The sequence below is a fragment of the Rhinolophus ferrumequinum genome, chromosome 21, assembly GCF_004115265.2.
Source record: "Rhinolophus ferrumequinum isolate MPI-CBG mRhiFer1 chromosome 21, mRhiFer1_v1.p, whole genome shotgun sequence".
Taxonomy (NCBI): domain Eukaryota; kingdom Metazoa; phylum Chordata; class Mammalia; order Chiroptera; family Rhinolophidae; genus Rhinolophus; species Rhinolophus ferrumequinum.
In genome coordinates, this window is record NC_046304.1 from 39,366,513 (window position 1) to 39,381,620 (window position 15,108).

At 58.9% G+C, this 15,108-nt stretch overlaps 2 protein-coding genes across 9 annotated transcripts; one reads left to right on the forward strand and one right to left on the reverse strand.

The window, feature by feature from the left end:
- The first annotated feature begins 259 nt into the window (after nt 1-259).
- RUNDC3A (RUN domain containing 3A) lies at nt 260-9,648 on the forward strand. Of its 6 annotated transcripts, none has more exons than XM_033091574.1 (11): nt 260-638; nt 4,277-4,392; nt 4,749-4,897; nt 5,079-5,164; nt 6,072-6,161; nt 6,263-6,343; nt 6,512-6,677; nt 6,787-6,944; nt 7,709-7,846; nt 7,961-8,067; nt 8,497-8,856. In XM_033091574.1, the coding sequence occupies exons 1-11, from the start codon at nt 532-534 to the stop codon at nt 8,514-8,516; spliced, it is 1,218 nt and encodes a 405-aa protein (XP_032947465.1). In that variant the 5' UTR covers nt 260-531; the 3' UTR covers nt 8,517-8,856. The 6 variants fall into 6 exon arrangements, with proteins under 6 accessions (XP_032947465.1, XP_032947466.1, XP_032947463.1 ...); XM_033091575.1 differs by having other exon boundaries at nt 4,764-4,897; XM_033091572.1 differs by lacking the exon at nt 8,497-8,856 and adding an exon at nt 9,063-9,648 and having other exon boundaries at nt 276-638; nt 4,761-4,897.
- A 668-nt stretch (nt 9,649-10,316) lies between these two features.
- SLC25A39 (solute carrier family 25 member 39) lies at nt 10,317-14,666 on the reverse strand. Of its 3 annotated transcripts, none has more exons than XM_033091776.1 (12): nt 14,526-14,666; nt 13,547-13,646; nt 13,377-13,436; nt 13,209-13,253; nt 12,843-12,952; nt 12,387-12,454; nt 12,121-12,245; nt 11,778-11,951; nt 11,331-11,440; nt 11,073-11,154; nt 10,912-10,992; nt 10,317-10,825 (listed from the first exon to the last, which is right to left on the reverse strand). In XM_033091776.1, the coding sequence occupies exons 2-12, from the start codon at nt 13,629-13,631 to the stop codon at nt 10,710-10,712; spliced, it is 1,056 nt and encodes a 351-aa protein (XP_032947667.1). In that variant the 5' UTR covers nt 13,632-13,646; nt 14,526-14,666; the 3' UTR covers nt 10,317-10,709. The 3 variants fall into 3 exon arrangements, with proteins under 3 accessions (XP_032947667.1, XP_032947666.1, XP_032947668.1); XM_033091775.1 differs by having other exon boundaries at nt 12,843-12,976; XM_033091777.1 differs by lacking the exons at nt 12,387-12,454; nt 13,209-13,253; nt 13,377-13,436; nt 13,547-13,646; nt 14,526-14,666 and having other exon boundaries at nt 12,843-12,931.
- Nucleotides 14,667-15,108: the final 442 nt, after the last annotated feature.

Sequence of the window (15,108 nt, forward strand, 5' to 3'; positions counted from 1 at the left end):
ACCATCGATCATAGTCAGAAACAGGGGAGTAGAGGCGTCGGAGCTCAGACGTGAAGCAAGGGGTCCTGGGCTCAGAGTGTGGGGGTGGAGGACAGGCCAGATGCTCCCTCTTACTCCTTCTAATCGCTGCCTCTTTCAGGGACCCCCTCCGCCCTCCCTTGGGCCCTGGCCCTCTCCCCTCCCCCTGAAATCCTGCACCCTCTGCGGATTGGTCCCCGGCCTGCCGAGGGGCGGGGCCCGAAGGCCCTGACGTCACTGGCCGAGGGGGGCAGGCGGCTCGGGGAGGGGGGTGACGGGCCCCGGCTCAGCACCTCGGAGAGCTCCCTCCCCGGCCTTGTTTTGCTCCGGTGTCGCCGCCGCCGGGGGAGGGAACCAGGGGGCTGGGCACGCGACTCAGCAGCAGGGCAATGGCGGTAAAGGGGTCGCGGGGCCCCGGCGGGCAGAGGGCCCAGCCGTGATCCGGCGAGGGGGGCCAGGGCGCCGGGCGGGGTGGGGGGCAGCTGGCGGCGGCAGCAGCGGCCGCATATCTGGATGGAAGCAAGCTTTGTCCAGACCACCATGGCTCTGGGGCTGTCCTCCAAGAAAGCATCTTCCCGCAATGTGTCCGTGGAGCGTAGGAACCTGATCACCGTGTGCAGGTGGGCATCGCTGTAGGGTGGGGGTGGGGTGACCGGAGAGAGGTGTGGGGCGGGCTGCGGAAAACTGGATGAGCGTGCAAAGCAACCTGGGAGAAAAGGGAGGCACAGGCTTAACAGGAGCGTCCACTGTCCCTCTCAGGCCAAGACCAGGGAGGGGTTTGGAGGTCTGGTCCCTACCCTGCTAGGCCAAGCAAGGCCTATGCCCAGCCTGGGGCCTGGAGGGTGAGGGGTGTTTAACTGGCACTGCAGCTTCCTGTGAGAACCAGGAAGTGACATTGTGCGTGAGGGGGAGGGTTGGGGATGGCTGGCTCCCTCGCAGGCGGCGGGTCGGCAGTGGGAAGAGAAGAACTGATGGGGTAGGGGGATGACCACCCTCCAAGCATACCCTCACTCCTACCCAACAGCCTGGCCTATCTGAGGTGGGGCTTTCCTGGGAGATTTTCCCATCATGCTGCTCAATTCCTGGAGAGGGATGGTGTCCTTCTTTTCTGGGAAGCTGCAACCTGTAGCAGAGTCAACGGGGCATGTGGGCAAAGACTGAATCCATCCACTGAAGGGTGAAGGGCACTGCCCCTGCTGTGGGAAGGACTGAGGGGCCGGCTGAAGAAGCCTGGGACTCTTGGGTTCAAGGGGAGAAGATTGGGAGGGCAGGGCTGTCTCAGGGTTAGGAAGATTCCCACCCCTCCTCTTCTTAGGGCCCAGGAAGTGAACCTTCCCACTTCAGCCCTCAGAGTCTCACCCTCTCTGCCCTGCCCTGAAGCCAGGAATGGCCAATTGCTCAGCTTCTCTCCCTCAGGCCCCACCTACATTCATCCCTCCCTCTAAAATTCCCATGTCAGCTGCCTTCTCCACCTGGAACCTCCCCATGCCCCGTGCCACCTCTGAGGGCACAGAGCTGTCTTCTCTTGCCAGTCCCACCTGCCTGCACCTAGGCCTTGGCCCTGCTCCTTGCCCCAGGAATCAGTGCCCACCTGATGCCCTGGCTCCTGTGTCCTATAACTCCTCCCAGGTTCCTGGGCACACATCCGACCATGCTGCATCTGTCTCCCATCACGATATGCCTAGTGCCCATCACAGTGCTGTGCACACCAGACCTCCGTAAAAATGCCTGAAATGTTATAGAAGGGATGAATGCAAAGTGCAGGCCACGATCGCCACCTTTACGGTCCTAACCCTGCCAGTGTTGTGTAAAAGCTAGATGGGCCTTGGGTCGAGCTCTTACTTCATCAGTTACTAGTGTGTATCATTGGTGAAATCTCCTAACCACTCAGGCCTTGGGTGCCTTATCATCCCCATTATATATGTCACAGCCACACCAATGAAGGGTAGTGACATAATCCACGTAGGAGCCTAGCCCAGTGCCTGGCACACGGAAATAGCCCTGTCCTGATGACATCTTCCCTGTCCCTCTTCTCCCTCTTGACCGCCTAGGTTCCTCTTCTTTCTCTTGCCTGCCAGGACAACTGGGCTTCTTGAGTGTGTGGAGATGAGGGGCACTCCCCTTGGTCCAGACTGCAGAAGCAGAGGTTCTGGTAGATAGGAAGTGGGCGTAGAGCTGTGGTATGAGGGATAGAGTTTTAGGGGGCATCAGGGGCTTAATAAAGGCTCAGAAACCCCTCGGGCCCCTGCCACCTCATCACTGTCACATGGTTTGCCTCCAGCTCCCAGAACAGTTCCCTTTAGCAGGCTGAGAGCTCCCCTGGGCCCTGGTCTCCCTGTCTCCATGGTAACTGCGGCAGCCACTGCACCTCTTAACAGGGAACACACCATGGGGCTCCTGGGGGAGATGACCAGCTCTGCAGCACCCCCGAGGACAGATGGCAGATGGCTGCCATGCTGACACCAGCCCCATTCACCCACTGTGGTCTGACCCAGATGACCAGAAGAAATCATCAGGGTGTGGAAGGCTACATAATGCATCCCAGATATGCCCTAAACATAGGCTCCTTCTGGCAGGGCCAACCTTCCCGTTAATGACCCAACTCCTCACAACCCCTGCCCGTCCACATCCACCTTCTCCCAATCCTGCCTGGGATCTGAATCAAAATGTAATGAGGCAGGTACTTCCCTTCCTGTTTGGGACAATGGGCCTCTGAGGGATTATATGACTTGTCCAAGGCCACAGGGGTATCACAAGGAAACAGGACTTGTGTCCACCAGGCTGCCTCCCCCTAGGTGCCACCCCAGCATTGACTTGGCTCTGATCTCAAGCCAGACCAACTTGAAGCCCAAAGGGAAGAGAGGGAGGCCCATGGACTCAACTGGGCCATTGGCCTGAGAGCCACGGAGGCCAGTGCCCCAGGGCTGGAGCCTGCAGAGAGGAGGACAGAGGGCAGAGGGGGCAGGGGCTGCTCGGATCCTTAGTAATTGTGACAGCCATCAGGAGGCCATAAGATATAGCAGAAAGAGCAAGGGCTTTGGAATCAGACATACCTACTTGACCTCTCACAAGCTGTGTGACTCTGAACAGATCAGTCAACCACTTGGACTCTCAGTTACCTTATCTGTGAAATGGGGACGATGGTGATAATAAGAGGAACTACCTCCCAGGGCTGTTGTAGGGATGGATGAGATAACACACGAAAAGTATAGCGCTTGGCACATGAAAGGGCTTAATAAGCTTAGGGGGAAAAGGACCATTCTAAGCAGGCCCTGTATCTGCTCTGCCACCCACAACAGGCCAATAATGGCATGTTGGGAGACGTGCCCTTAGCCCTGCCCCATCCCACTGTAGCCATGGTGGGTGGAGATTGTAGGGGTAGGGAGTGCAGGGGAAGTGGGGACTTCAAGCAGGATTGGAGAGAGGGATGGGGGCTGCTGGGCTGCAGTCCCTCAGCCCCACTGGCTTCCCTCGGCTGCATTCCTCTCTGAGAAGCCAGGTATCAGGGCCCCCAAGGCCCCTTCCAGAGATCTGTGTCCAATGCCCACTCCTACTCAGTGTGTGTGTCAGACCCACACCCTGCACTTCCCTGGGCAGCACTGCACCACCAGATTCCGGACAGCTGGTGTGTGGGCAGCCGAGCTGGGAAGGAAAAGGGGTAAGCGGGGGCCTCCGTGTGCTGAGAGCCCACCTGGCCACCATGCGTGCCCACGCCCCATGTGCTCAGAGCCAACTCACAGGCTCTGGCACAGGTGAACCCCCCTCCAGAAAGGACTGAAGGTTTTTCTAGCAAGAGCAGAAGAGAGCTCAGAGAAAGGGCACAAAGTGGCTTCTAACTCCTAGCTGAACCGCAATCCACACACATACAGAATGCAACTCCAAAGGGTGGGCAAAGACGAGGGGGCTGTGGACGGTCCCCAGGCTCTAGGTGCCTCGACTTTCTACCTATTGTTTCATCCCCTCTCAAACCTTGTTCCCAAAGCTTCCTTTCTCTGACTGTCACCTCTCCTGTCACCCACTTTGTCAATCAGTCTCCCACCTGCCACCCTATCACTCCCATGTCACAGCAACTCTATGGTCACTATATTCTTACCTGTCTCCCGCCCTCTTTCCTTCTGCCATCCCACTACATCCATAATCTTCATGACCTCTTCTCTGCCCTTCACTCCCTCTCTTCGCCTGATGCCCCTCCCCTACCACCATCAGCCTGTCTTCTCACCTGACACCCCACTGCCCCTTCTCCCTACCCCACACCCAGGTTCTCTGTGAAAACACTGCTGGAGAAGTACACGGCAGAGCCCATCGATGACTCATCTGAGGAGTTTGTGAACTTTGCAGCCATCTTAGAGCAGATCCTCAGTCACCGTTTCAAAGGTGGGCCCAGGTTCCTGTCCCCCAGGACCCAGCTCTGCCAACTCCCAGTCTTTAGCTTCCAGCCACCCTGTTCTGATCTACTCTGTGACTTCTTGAACCCCATCACTGACCATGCCCCCAATTCTGGGCCATGTGCAGAAGCTCATTCACAGAGCTGGGGAGATGGAAGGGGGTCTTCTGGGCATGCATTTATATGCTGGTATACCCTTTGTGTACATGCATGTGTGTGCACATACGTTTGGGGTAGGCATTATGTGTGTGCATGGCTACTTATACTTATGCACGTGTGTGCCCCATTACATGGGCCCTCTCTAAACTCCTTAGTCTTGCTGAGCCCCCTCCCTGCCCTGGCTCAGCCTGTGCCCCAGCAGGTCCTGTGAGCTGGTTCAGTTCAGATGGGCAGCGGGGCTTCTGGGACTATATCCGGCTGGCCTGCAGTAAAGTGCCCAACAACTGCGTGAGCAGCATCGAGAACATGGAGAACATCAGCACAGCCCGAGCCAAGGTGAGGGGCCTGCAACAGGCAGGGCCAGGGCAGCTGCTCCCTGCTCTGGATACAGGGGGACTGCCTGCTCCTTGGTTCTCACCCTGCTATGGGCACTGGGGAGAATCACAGGAGGTCCAGACCCAATGGGGTACAGATGGGTCCTTTCGGGGCAGCAAGTAAAGGTGAGCATGATTTCCAGGGCCGGGCATGGATCCGGGTAGCACTGATGGAGAAGCGCATGTCCGAATACATCACCACAGCTCTGCGGGACACCCGGACCACCAGGTAAGATGCTCTCAGTCAGCTTGGACCACAGGTCCCAGTGTACACATTTACTGCCTAAACATACTTGATCCTTAAGTTCCTGCAGCCACTTTCAGTACCTGGACTACAACTCCCAGCATGCACCACTAGTTTTCCTCTCCCAGACTGTCTACAGGTCCGCCCAGCTTGCTGTCCAGAAACACATCTTTGGCACCATCACCCTCTCTTCCAAGTCAAATTCATTATCTCCCATCACTTCCCAGCACCAGTCTCATATACCGCTCTACCTTTAGACACACCTCTGGACAAGTTCTCAACTGGGTATCGTTTTACTTGTTGGCCTTCTTCCATGACCAACACCACACAGCCCTACCTGCTCCCCAATGGACTGCAGAGTCCCAGCGTGCAGAGCTTCATTCCCTGCACTGTGGGTTCGAAGAGAGATTGGATCCAGGCAGGGTCACAGGCAGGATGTGCTAGTGGGGAGTGGTGTGAAGTAGAGGACATCTTCCCCACCCGGTGAGCACACCCAACCTGAGGTTTTTACTGCCTTTTGTCTCTGGTCTGTCCTCACATTTCAGAGTTCATATCAACTTATTTTTGAGCACCTACTGTATGTCAAGCTCTGATGATCAGAATTTGTTTCCTGATTTTAAGGATCTGGGTGACTCAGTACTTGGTGGGAAAGGAGTAGTTCAGGGGTTGGAGGAGAGTCTATTCTCAGGGGACACACGTTCTAATAGGTGGGAGACACAGCGCTATCCCCAGGCGTCCCCAATCTGAGGGAGACACAAGATCCTCACGTGAGGGATGAGCAGGAAGGAGATGCCTCCTTCCTCTAGGAAGGTTTGTAGGAAGCCAACGAGAGGTCCTGAGGGATGGGGCACAGGGAGGATGCTGCACCGTCCGTCCCTCCTTCTCCCCACAGACGTTTCTATGACTCGGGAGCCATTATGCTGAGGGAGGAAGCCACGGTGCTCACAGGGATGCTGATCGGACTGAGCGCCATAGACTTCAGGTGGGGTGTGGGTGGCAGTGGGGGCGGGGCGTTCCCCTGCGAATGTCCACAGCCGCTTCCCCTCAGACCCACCCTCAACCCTGTGGGTCCTATGCCCCCAGCTTCTGCCTAAAGGGTGAAGTGCTGGACGGGAAGACCCCCGTGGTCATCGATTACACGCCCTACCTAAAGTTCACCCAGAGGTGAGAAGCGCGATTGTTGCAGTGGATGCAGGCAGACTCCCGCTCCAAGGGGCGGGGATGCCGGCAGGGGACTGGCTGGGCGGGTACCGCGTCTCCCAGCCCAAGGGGGCAGCATGTGCCTCTTGGGCAGGGCCGGCCCGGCCGGTGTTCACTGCTCCTTCCCCCAAGCTACGATTACCTGACGGACGAGGAGGAGCGGCACAGCGCCGAGAGCAGCACGAGTGAGGACAACTCACCCGAGCACCCGTACCTGCCGCTAGTCACCGACGAGGACAGCTGGTACAGCAAGTGGCACAAGATGGAACAGAAGTTCCGCATCGTCTACGCGCAGAAGGTGCGCGCTGCACAGCGCAGGTGGCGGGGAGCTGGGCGGGGGAGGGGGACGGGCCAGGCGGCCGCTGGGACCCTCCTCCTGTCGCCCGGGCTGAGCCGGCGCCCCGCAGGGCTACCTGGAAGAGCTGGTGCGTCTGCGCGAGTCGCAGCTGAAGGACCTGGAGGCGGAGAACCGGCGGCTGCAGCTGCAGCTGGAGGAGGCAGCGGCGCAGAACCAGCGCGAGAAGCGGGAGCTAGAAGGCGTGATCCTGGAGCTGCAGGAGCAGCTGTGAGTGCCACCACCACCCCGAGCCCTGACCCCGGCCATCCCGACCACATCACCCCAGGGCACCCCCACATCGCCTCCACTGACACTAACGTCACCTTTCCCGATACCTGCATCCAACTCAACCAGCATCAAACCCCTGGCCCCATCACCTCTACCCAGAGACCGCCCCAGTGACCTAACACTGGGCTCAACATAAAACCGGTGACCCCTCCCAAAGTCTGCTCCCCACTTCACCCTCAATTATCCAATATCAGCTAAACGAACACCCAACATTACTCCAGGGACCTCAACATTACTCAGAAGGACCTCTAATGTTACTCAGCGACCTTCAACATCATTGACTTATTCCCTCTGCTCTGCAATATTGGCCCACAGTTATTACCCATGGTGACCTCTGACCTCACTCCTACCCATCCCTCTGACATTTCCCCCTTAAACCTTTTCATCACCCTATCACCTCCCAGCATGATTCCCCAAGACCCCTCATTACCCCTCAGGATTCCCACACTATTCTCCACCGACTCCCACAACACCCCATTACTCCCTCTAACCCCCAACGTAAGTGTGCTAATCCCTGTCACCCCTCTGCCCCGCTATATCCTCCCCTAACTCCCAGGGTCTGCCACACTGATCCTCAACATTCTATTCCTACTTCTGCTACCCAGGTTTCAATCCTAACCCCTCCCCTCACCCTTTGCTGAGCACCCCCTTCCCTACTTCTGCTCCCTCTCCCGGCCAGCCTGACCACCCCCTCCCCATCCCAGGACAGGTCTGATCCCTGGTGACCACGCTTCCCTGGCCCAGGGTTCCAAGGAGCTCACCACACCCCTGGTCAACCAATGGCCATCACTGGGAACACTCAATGGGGCTGAGGGTGTCAGCAACCCCAAGCTCTACCGGAGGTAAGTCCAACCAGGCTCGGCTTGGGCCTGAGTGCTCGTCCCTCCTGGGGAAGAGGGGTATGGGGGGCAGTCGGCCTCTGCCCATACATTAATCAGCTCTCTGCTCTGCCACAGACACAGTTTCATGAGCCCAGAGCCACTGTCAGCTGAAGCCAGTCTGAGTTCGGACTCCCAGCGCCTGGGAGAGGGCAAGCGGGACGAGGAGCCCTGGGGCCCCATCGGTGAGCCTCCCAACCCAGCACACAGCATCCCTCCAGGAAGGGCGAAGGCCAGGTCTGGGGGGCCTGTAGTTAGGCCCTGGCAATTCCCTCATTCACTCAGCCCTTCCAGAGAGCTTAGTACAGCAATTAAGGGTTTGGTTTGGGATGTTGGGCAAACACTGGTGCAAATCCCAGCTGCGCTTTCACTAGTTGTGGAACTTGGTCAATTATTCACCTTGCTGAGCCCTTCTCATCTGTAAAATGGGTATGTTGATTAACGTAATCACCAGTGTTGGCCATGTGGTGAGGGCTTAATAGCTTTTTGGTATAGTGACATCCTGAGTGGGCTCACAAATTCTTGGGGAGTTCTTTGCCTAATTTGCTCTTATCTCATGCATTCTGTGAACCACTTGCCTGACCCTTGTTTCCCCCTTTTTCTTTGGCTGCCAGGAAGCTCAGAGCCAAATTAGTGGCTCCCTTCAAGTGAATGTCCAGGACTTCAATGCATGCATTTTGTGTTGCTCTCCCCATGACTTCACCTTGGTTCCCCACCCTGGTTTTTCTGGTGCCTGGACGTCCTCTTTTCTTTCTAAAAACCACACTGTACTGATGACCCTAGATCTTTGAGTTAAGGCAGGCAATGGACATGTGACCCCGCCACACTGTGTGTGATTGTCCGTGTCTGTCTCCCCACCAGACTGTGAGCTCCATGAGGGCAGGGACCGTGTCTCATCCGTTCTCTGTATCCCCAGTGCTTGGAACGGAACAAGTGCTCACTGTGTTTAATAAATGGACAGAGGATGAACCTCACGGGGAGATAGAGACATAAACTGACGATGACAATAGTGTCCTCAGTGCTGTGCATGGCACGGGCAAGTGCTTACCAAGGTTTAACCGAAATGGCAAATACTGCAGAAATGAGGAGTCTCCTGGGGGGTGACCTGAGGGCTCCCCTTCACTGCCTGTGTCCACGCTCCCCACCCCCCATACATGCCTCACCCGCCCTCTCTCCCCAGGGAAGGACCCCACGCCCTCCATGCTGGGTCTCTGCGGCTCACTGGCCTCCATCCCCAGCTGCAAGTCCCTGGCGAGCTTCAAATCCAACGAGTGCTTGGTGAGCGACAGTCCTGAGGGCAGCCCGGCACTAAGCCCCAGCTGAGGAGCAGTGTGGGCTGTGCCAGACCCCCTGCCAGGGGCAGGCACCTGCTGCCCTTCCTCAGAGTCCCCCAATCCAGGCCACCCTTCCAGAAAATGCTGCCCACTCAGCCAGGGGTCTCAGTTAAGACTCCCTTTGCTTCTGGTTTTCGCTTCCTGCCCAAGGAAGGTGGGACTGCCACAGGAAGCAGGTTGGGTGAGGTGGGGGCACCAAGGCCACAGGGAACCCTTGGGGAAGCTTACTCCATTCTGGTGACCAACGCCTGGCTGGCTGACCCCCAGGGCTCTCCTTTGCTCATCTCCCTCACCCTCCTCAGGAGCTTGTGGCCCAGCCTCTCCCACTTTTCCTTTCTGTCCCCCTGTATTCATTCCCTGGAGTCTCAGGCCCCAGGGCAGGGGCTCTGAGGGGACCAGGCAAATAAAAACCAGAGTACTGAAGGCAGCCTTGTCTTTGGGGACTGGGACAGGGCTCTGTCCTGAGGTTGGCAGAATGTGATGGAGCCAGTGCTGGGCCCAAAGCCAAGGTGATGCTGGACCACGTAGAATCAGTGTGCGCCCCTTGGGAGCAGGCAGATCACAAGAGTTCAGGGAGTGGGGCACTTTTGTATGAAGTGTCCTGAGAATTAGGTCCACCCAGGGCAGGACCAAAACACGTCTGTGCCCCTTCAACCTGATACTCTTGAAGAACTTGCTCAACCCCAGGCCGAGAAGACTGAGCATCCTGGGGCGCAGGACGGAGGAGGCAAGCCCTGTCAGGGCCATTTTCCTTCCATCGTCCTGAGCAATTCAGCTTTGGCCCACAGTTCCAGACCTTTCCTTTAGGCCAAAGCCTGGCAGTGACGCAACCCTGTCTCCTCTATTGTCCCCGAAGTGCACCCCTGGGAGAGGTCTCACCACCCCCCACCCTGGCCCCCACATTACCGGGACACTGCTGGTTGCCCACCCCTCTACTCTGGGTCCTCACTCGATGTGGGGTGTGGTCCTCTACAAGGGCATCAGCACCTGGGCAGCCAAAGCCAACACCGAGGTCCCTGCCAGGCCTCCGGTGCGCAATCACTCACCAAGTCCCACTTCCCTCACCCCCCACAGCGCCCCCTGCAGTCAAAGGCACCAGAGAGAAGTTCATCATCTTTAGACTCAAGGAATTGACAGGGGAGATTCAGCCTCGGCCAGGCCCAAGGTTTTGTGACTCCTGGGGGCAGGCCCAGCTGCAACACACACACAAGGAAATGGGCGGGGACGGGTGGGTGGGGGGCTAATAGATTTGGTCTCGAACTTGGGGGATGGGGTGGAAAAGTGATGATCCTTGGGGCTTGGGAATGAGGGCCAGCAGGAAGAAAGCTGTCTGAGGGGGGCCCAGAGGGGGGCCTACTTCTGGGGCTCAAAGTTGAGAGAGAAGAAAAATGAGGCCCCTCCCCTGAGGACAAGGCACTTGGCTCAGTCTCCTCCTGCCCCACCCCGTCCAGGGAAGAAACTGGGCCCTCAGCGCCTCCATCCATTCACTCCCTTCATGGGCCCAGAGGCTGTTCCCGGTTGAGCCTCTGGAAGAAGCTTTTGCCGAACTCATAGGTGCTGATCATGATGGCGCAGGAGGGAGCAGCCTTGATGATCCTTGGGAGGAAGCCTGCAGCGGGAGGGGAGGCTGGGTTCAGAGCTCAGGCCCCAGGGGGCACCAACCCCATCAGGGCCTGGACACACACACACACTCACCTGCGAAAAGTCCCCTGGTGCCCGACTCAGCCCGGATCCTCCGCAGCAGCAGCCAGGTGGAGTCGGCATGCAGAGGTGACACTGGAGACACCAGGTATGGCCCCGTAAGACCCTACTCAGACCCCCACCGGTCCCCACCCAATGCCAGCTGGGCCCCTCACCTCTCACAGCCTCCACCGCTCCCAGCGCGACCTGGCGTTGAGTCTTCACCACATCGAAGGGTAGAGTCAGGATGGCGGCCACCTGGTGGGGTGCGGAGAAGGCTCGTCTTCATTCCCAGGACCCCCATCCCTTGCATTCAGCCAGGGTCTGCCAGCCTTATCACCAGGCAGGTGATGCACTGCCCTGCAAGGACTCCGCTGGCGCACCCCCACCCAAGGACACCTCTGCAGGCCTCCCCCCCAGCCCAGCCAACTCACCGTCCCTGAGATACCGCCAGCCACAAAGCTGATGCCCACTGATGTCCGGTCCTTTGGCCTGAGTCCACTCAGCCAGGTCTTCACCAGCTCATAGTTGAACCAGTATAGGGCTTGGGGGCACGGGGTACACTCATTAGAGACAGAGAGGGCAGTGGGGTAGGCCCCGGACCTCCCATCTCCCAATGACCTATATGACGACAACCACTCCCTCCTAGTTACGAGGCCTGCCTGCTACACGCCAGTTTCTGTAACAGGCTCCCTAGGAATTATCTTATGAGAAAACCTGCACAAGTACACTGCCTGCTGGGCCCATTTCACAGATGACATAGTCAGGGCTCAGAGAAGTGACTTCAAGGTCAGTAGTACCACAGTTGGGCCTTGGCTGTAGAGCTCTTGTACATCATTCAAGGGCTCCCTTACCCCAATCCCTACACCCTTGGTGCCTACCTGAAAAGGGCACATCCCGTAGGGCAGTGGGGCCCCAGCCCAGCCACAGCGAGCGCCAGCCACCTTGAGCCACGGCAGCGCGGACACAGGCACCCAGCTCCCGGTATGAGACATGCTGAGCCTGCAGCTTTGTCCGTACCAGCTCCAGGGGACTGATCACAGTCACGGTGCCCACTGCGGGGAACAGCGAGGGGCGGTCAGCTCACAGGTCCCAATGGCAGCCTGTCCCAGGGGCCCAAGACATGCCCCCACACCGAAGCCGGCAGAGTGGAGCTGGGAGCTAGGACTGGGCTCAGGCACAGGTGGGGTCAGAGGGAGATCAAGGGCCCAGGGCTGTGCTCACAGCGGGCCAGTGCGCCAGCCACCATAGGTGCATAGAGGTCAGAGGTGAGGGCTCGACCACTGAGAAAGGCCTTGAGTTGGTCGTAGGCGGTGAAGTAGATGGCAGTGGCTGGCACAGTCATCACCCTATGGGTGTGAACAGAGGTTAGCTGGGACTCCCCAAGGCTCCCAGGCCTCCCAGGCCTCCCCTGCCCCACCCGGCCAGCCAACAGGGAAGCAAGGGATCAGCAGGGCAGGGGGAAAGCAACATGCAGGACGGGTACTCACAGGGTAGCTGGGAGGCCACTCCACAGGGTCCTGGTGCCCTCGTGTCTCACAATCTTCACAAAGGCGTCCTGGCCAAGCGGATACCAGCCCAGGGGAAGAAGGACGAACATGAACAAGGCCTGTGATGGGGCTGGCCCAGGCTGGGCCCTAGCCTGATGCCCTCACCTCTGCCCACAGCCCTGGGTCCATCAGGACTCCACGTCCCCAGTCCAGCCCGGCTCAGACTCCCCGGGACCCTGCCCAAGGTCAATTCCCATTTGGCTCCAGGTGGACTCCTTCCTGTTCATCCTTCCAAACCTTGGGAAGGCACCACCTCCTCAGGGAAGCCTTTCCCAAACTGAATTGGCAGCCCCTATATGCTTTGCCCGACTCGTTTTTTCCTGGGTCTCCTGCCCACGCAATCTGAATCCCTCAGGAATGCCTACAGACCCAGCCGAGGGCACAGCTGCTCCTCACCATGGTGCCAGTGAAGCGAGTGGGGTCCTGAAACCAAGTGGCACAGCGGGCACCATTTGGGCACAGGTACAGGGGCTCCAGGACACCATTGCAGTACAGGAGGCACTTCCCTGTGGGTCGGAGAGAGGAGGGCACTGGGGAAAGAGAGGGGTCATTAGGACGCCAGGGAGGTAGTGAGGCCCTGTCCCTGGACAGCCAGCAGAGGCTGGGGTCCCTAGGTGGACGTTCTTGTGTAGGACAGAGGGCTGGCTGACAGGACCTGGAAGCAGATGCTCGTCCATGGCTGTGGGGCCCACAGGTGCCCTGGGGAGATGGGGACACTCCCTCCCCTGACGCTGACAGGCTCCTGTGGCTTGGGGCACTCACATTTGGCATAGGAGAGGCTCCAGAGTCTGGAGGAAGGCATCAACTCTAAAATACAAGGCAGCCCCTCAAGTCAGCAAACACCCCCATCTGCCCCAGGGACCCCATCTTTGGGAGATCCTTTTTTTGCCCAGGCACCACCCCTTATTGGCCCCAGGGTCTGGCACTCACCGCTGGTCACTGAGGGGCGCTGAGACTGCAAGCGGACCTTCACCACGTCCAGGGGGGTCACTGGGGAAGAGATTATGTCTAAAGACTCTTTTTAGGACCCCACCCCTGATCCCTCCTCCAGGACCAAGTCACCGCCAATCTCTGGTTTACCCCACCTCCCCAGGTCTTACTGAAGAGGGAGGTGACCACAGCCCCTGCGCCTGACGCCACCATTTGTTGGAGGGGACTAATGCCCCCAGGATCCTGGTCAGCCATCCTGTAGCTTCAGTTCTGAAAAACAAAGCTCAGTCAATGGAGTGTCAGCTCACAAAACAGGGGTCAGTGCAGGGGAGAAACGAGGCACCGCACTTTTGGACTTTACCTGGACTCCTCACCTCATTCGCTCGCTGAGTATGAGTTAAAGTGTGATCCTCACCATAACCCTTTAAAGCACTTATTGTCAGCTCCCCTTGGCTGAGACTGAGACTCTGTGAGGTTAGGTGACCTGCCCAAGGTCACTCCAAGAGTAGTTAGTGACCTGGGATAGTCACCCATTGGTTAATGGGCAATAATGGCCCACTGCCATTTCCTCATCCGCACCCCACAGGCTTTCAGTGCACTTCGTCAGCGCAGGCGTCCGGTTTGGCCCCGGGGGGCTCAGATCAAAACGCCTGAGCCACCTCCCTGTGCCCCCCAACTCCAGCACCCAGCCCCGAGGCTGGCACAGGCGAGCCCCGAGTCACCCAGCGTGTAGAGGTGCGGCAGGGCAGTGAGGGAAATGTGTAAATAAATCCGACGGCACCGAAGGGACCAACCGCTGTTTCCAGACTGCAGGCTAGGTACCCGGCCCTACCCCCACCCCCTCCCGGGCCGAAAGGGCCAGGCCCCGGGCCTGGATAAGGACAATCTCTCTGTTCTCTCTCCCCAAAACACAGGCCGGGGGACTCCGCTGAAAGAGCGAGAAGTAGGGAAGTGGAGAGAGGCTCTCTCCTCGCCCCTCGGCGACACTCCCTACCCCGGCCCCGCTTGTAGGGGCCGACCTGGTCGACCGAACGGCCTGGGACTCCGCGTCCCCAGCCCAGCCCGGCTCAGACTCCCCGGGACCCTCAGAGCCCCGACTCCAGCCTCGGTCCCCGGCCGGGCCCTCATCCCCCGCCCATCCCCACCCACCTGGCTCTAGGCCGGTGCTCGCGCGGCGCGGAACCCGGGGCCGGGTGGGCCCATAGCGGCTCCACGGCCGGTGCGGGGTCCACGCGCGCGCTCCTCGTACCACGACAGACAAGGAAGGCCGCCGAAGCCGCCCCGCCCCCCGGACCTCGCTAGCAGGCCCCGCCCCCATGGGCCAGCCGGCCGCACGCCCGGAGTGCCGCCGGCCCCGCCCACTCACGGCCTCCTCCGGGACCCGGTGAGCCTCTCTCTGCCCCACGCCACTAGTGCCCCGCCGGCGGGCACGCCAAGGTCGTGGGTCTCCATGTCGCGCGTGACCTGGCTGCAGCACCGCATGACAGCGTATTCTCACAAACCCCACTCCACCAGTCCCCCCGCCGAGCGCTGCATCAGGAGTCCCAGCGCTACCACTTTCTAGACAAGCGTGGGTTACCACTCTCCTTTTCATCAGTGGCCGTGTCTGCTTGGCGGCGGCCGGTTGAATCAATCCCAAGGCTGCGGGCAATCAGAGAGTAATGGCAAACATTTATTCGCCGGGCTCCCTGCTGGGATTTTTACAACTTCACCGAGACCGCATCCAACAGAT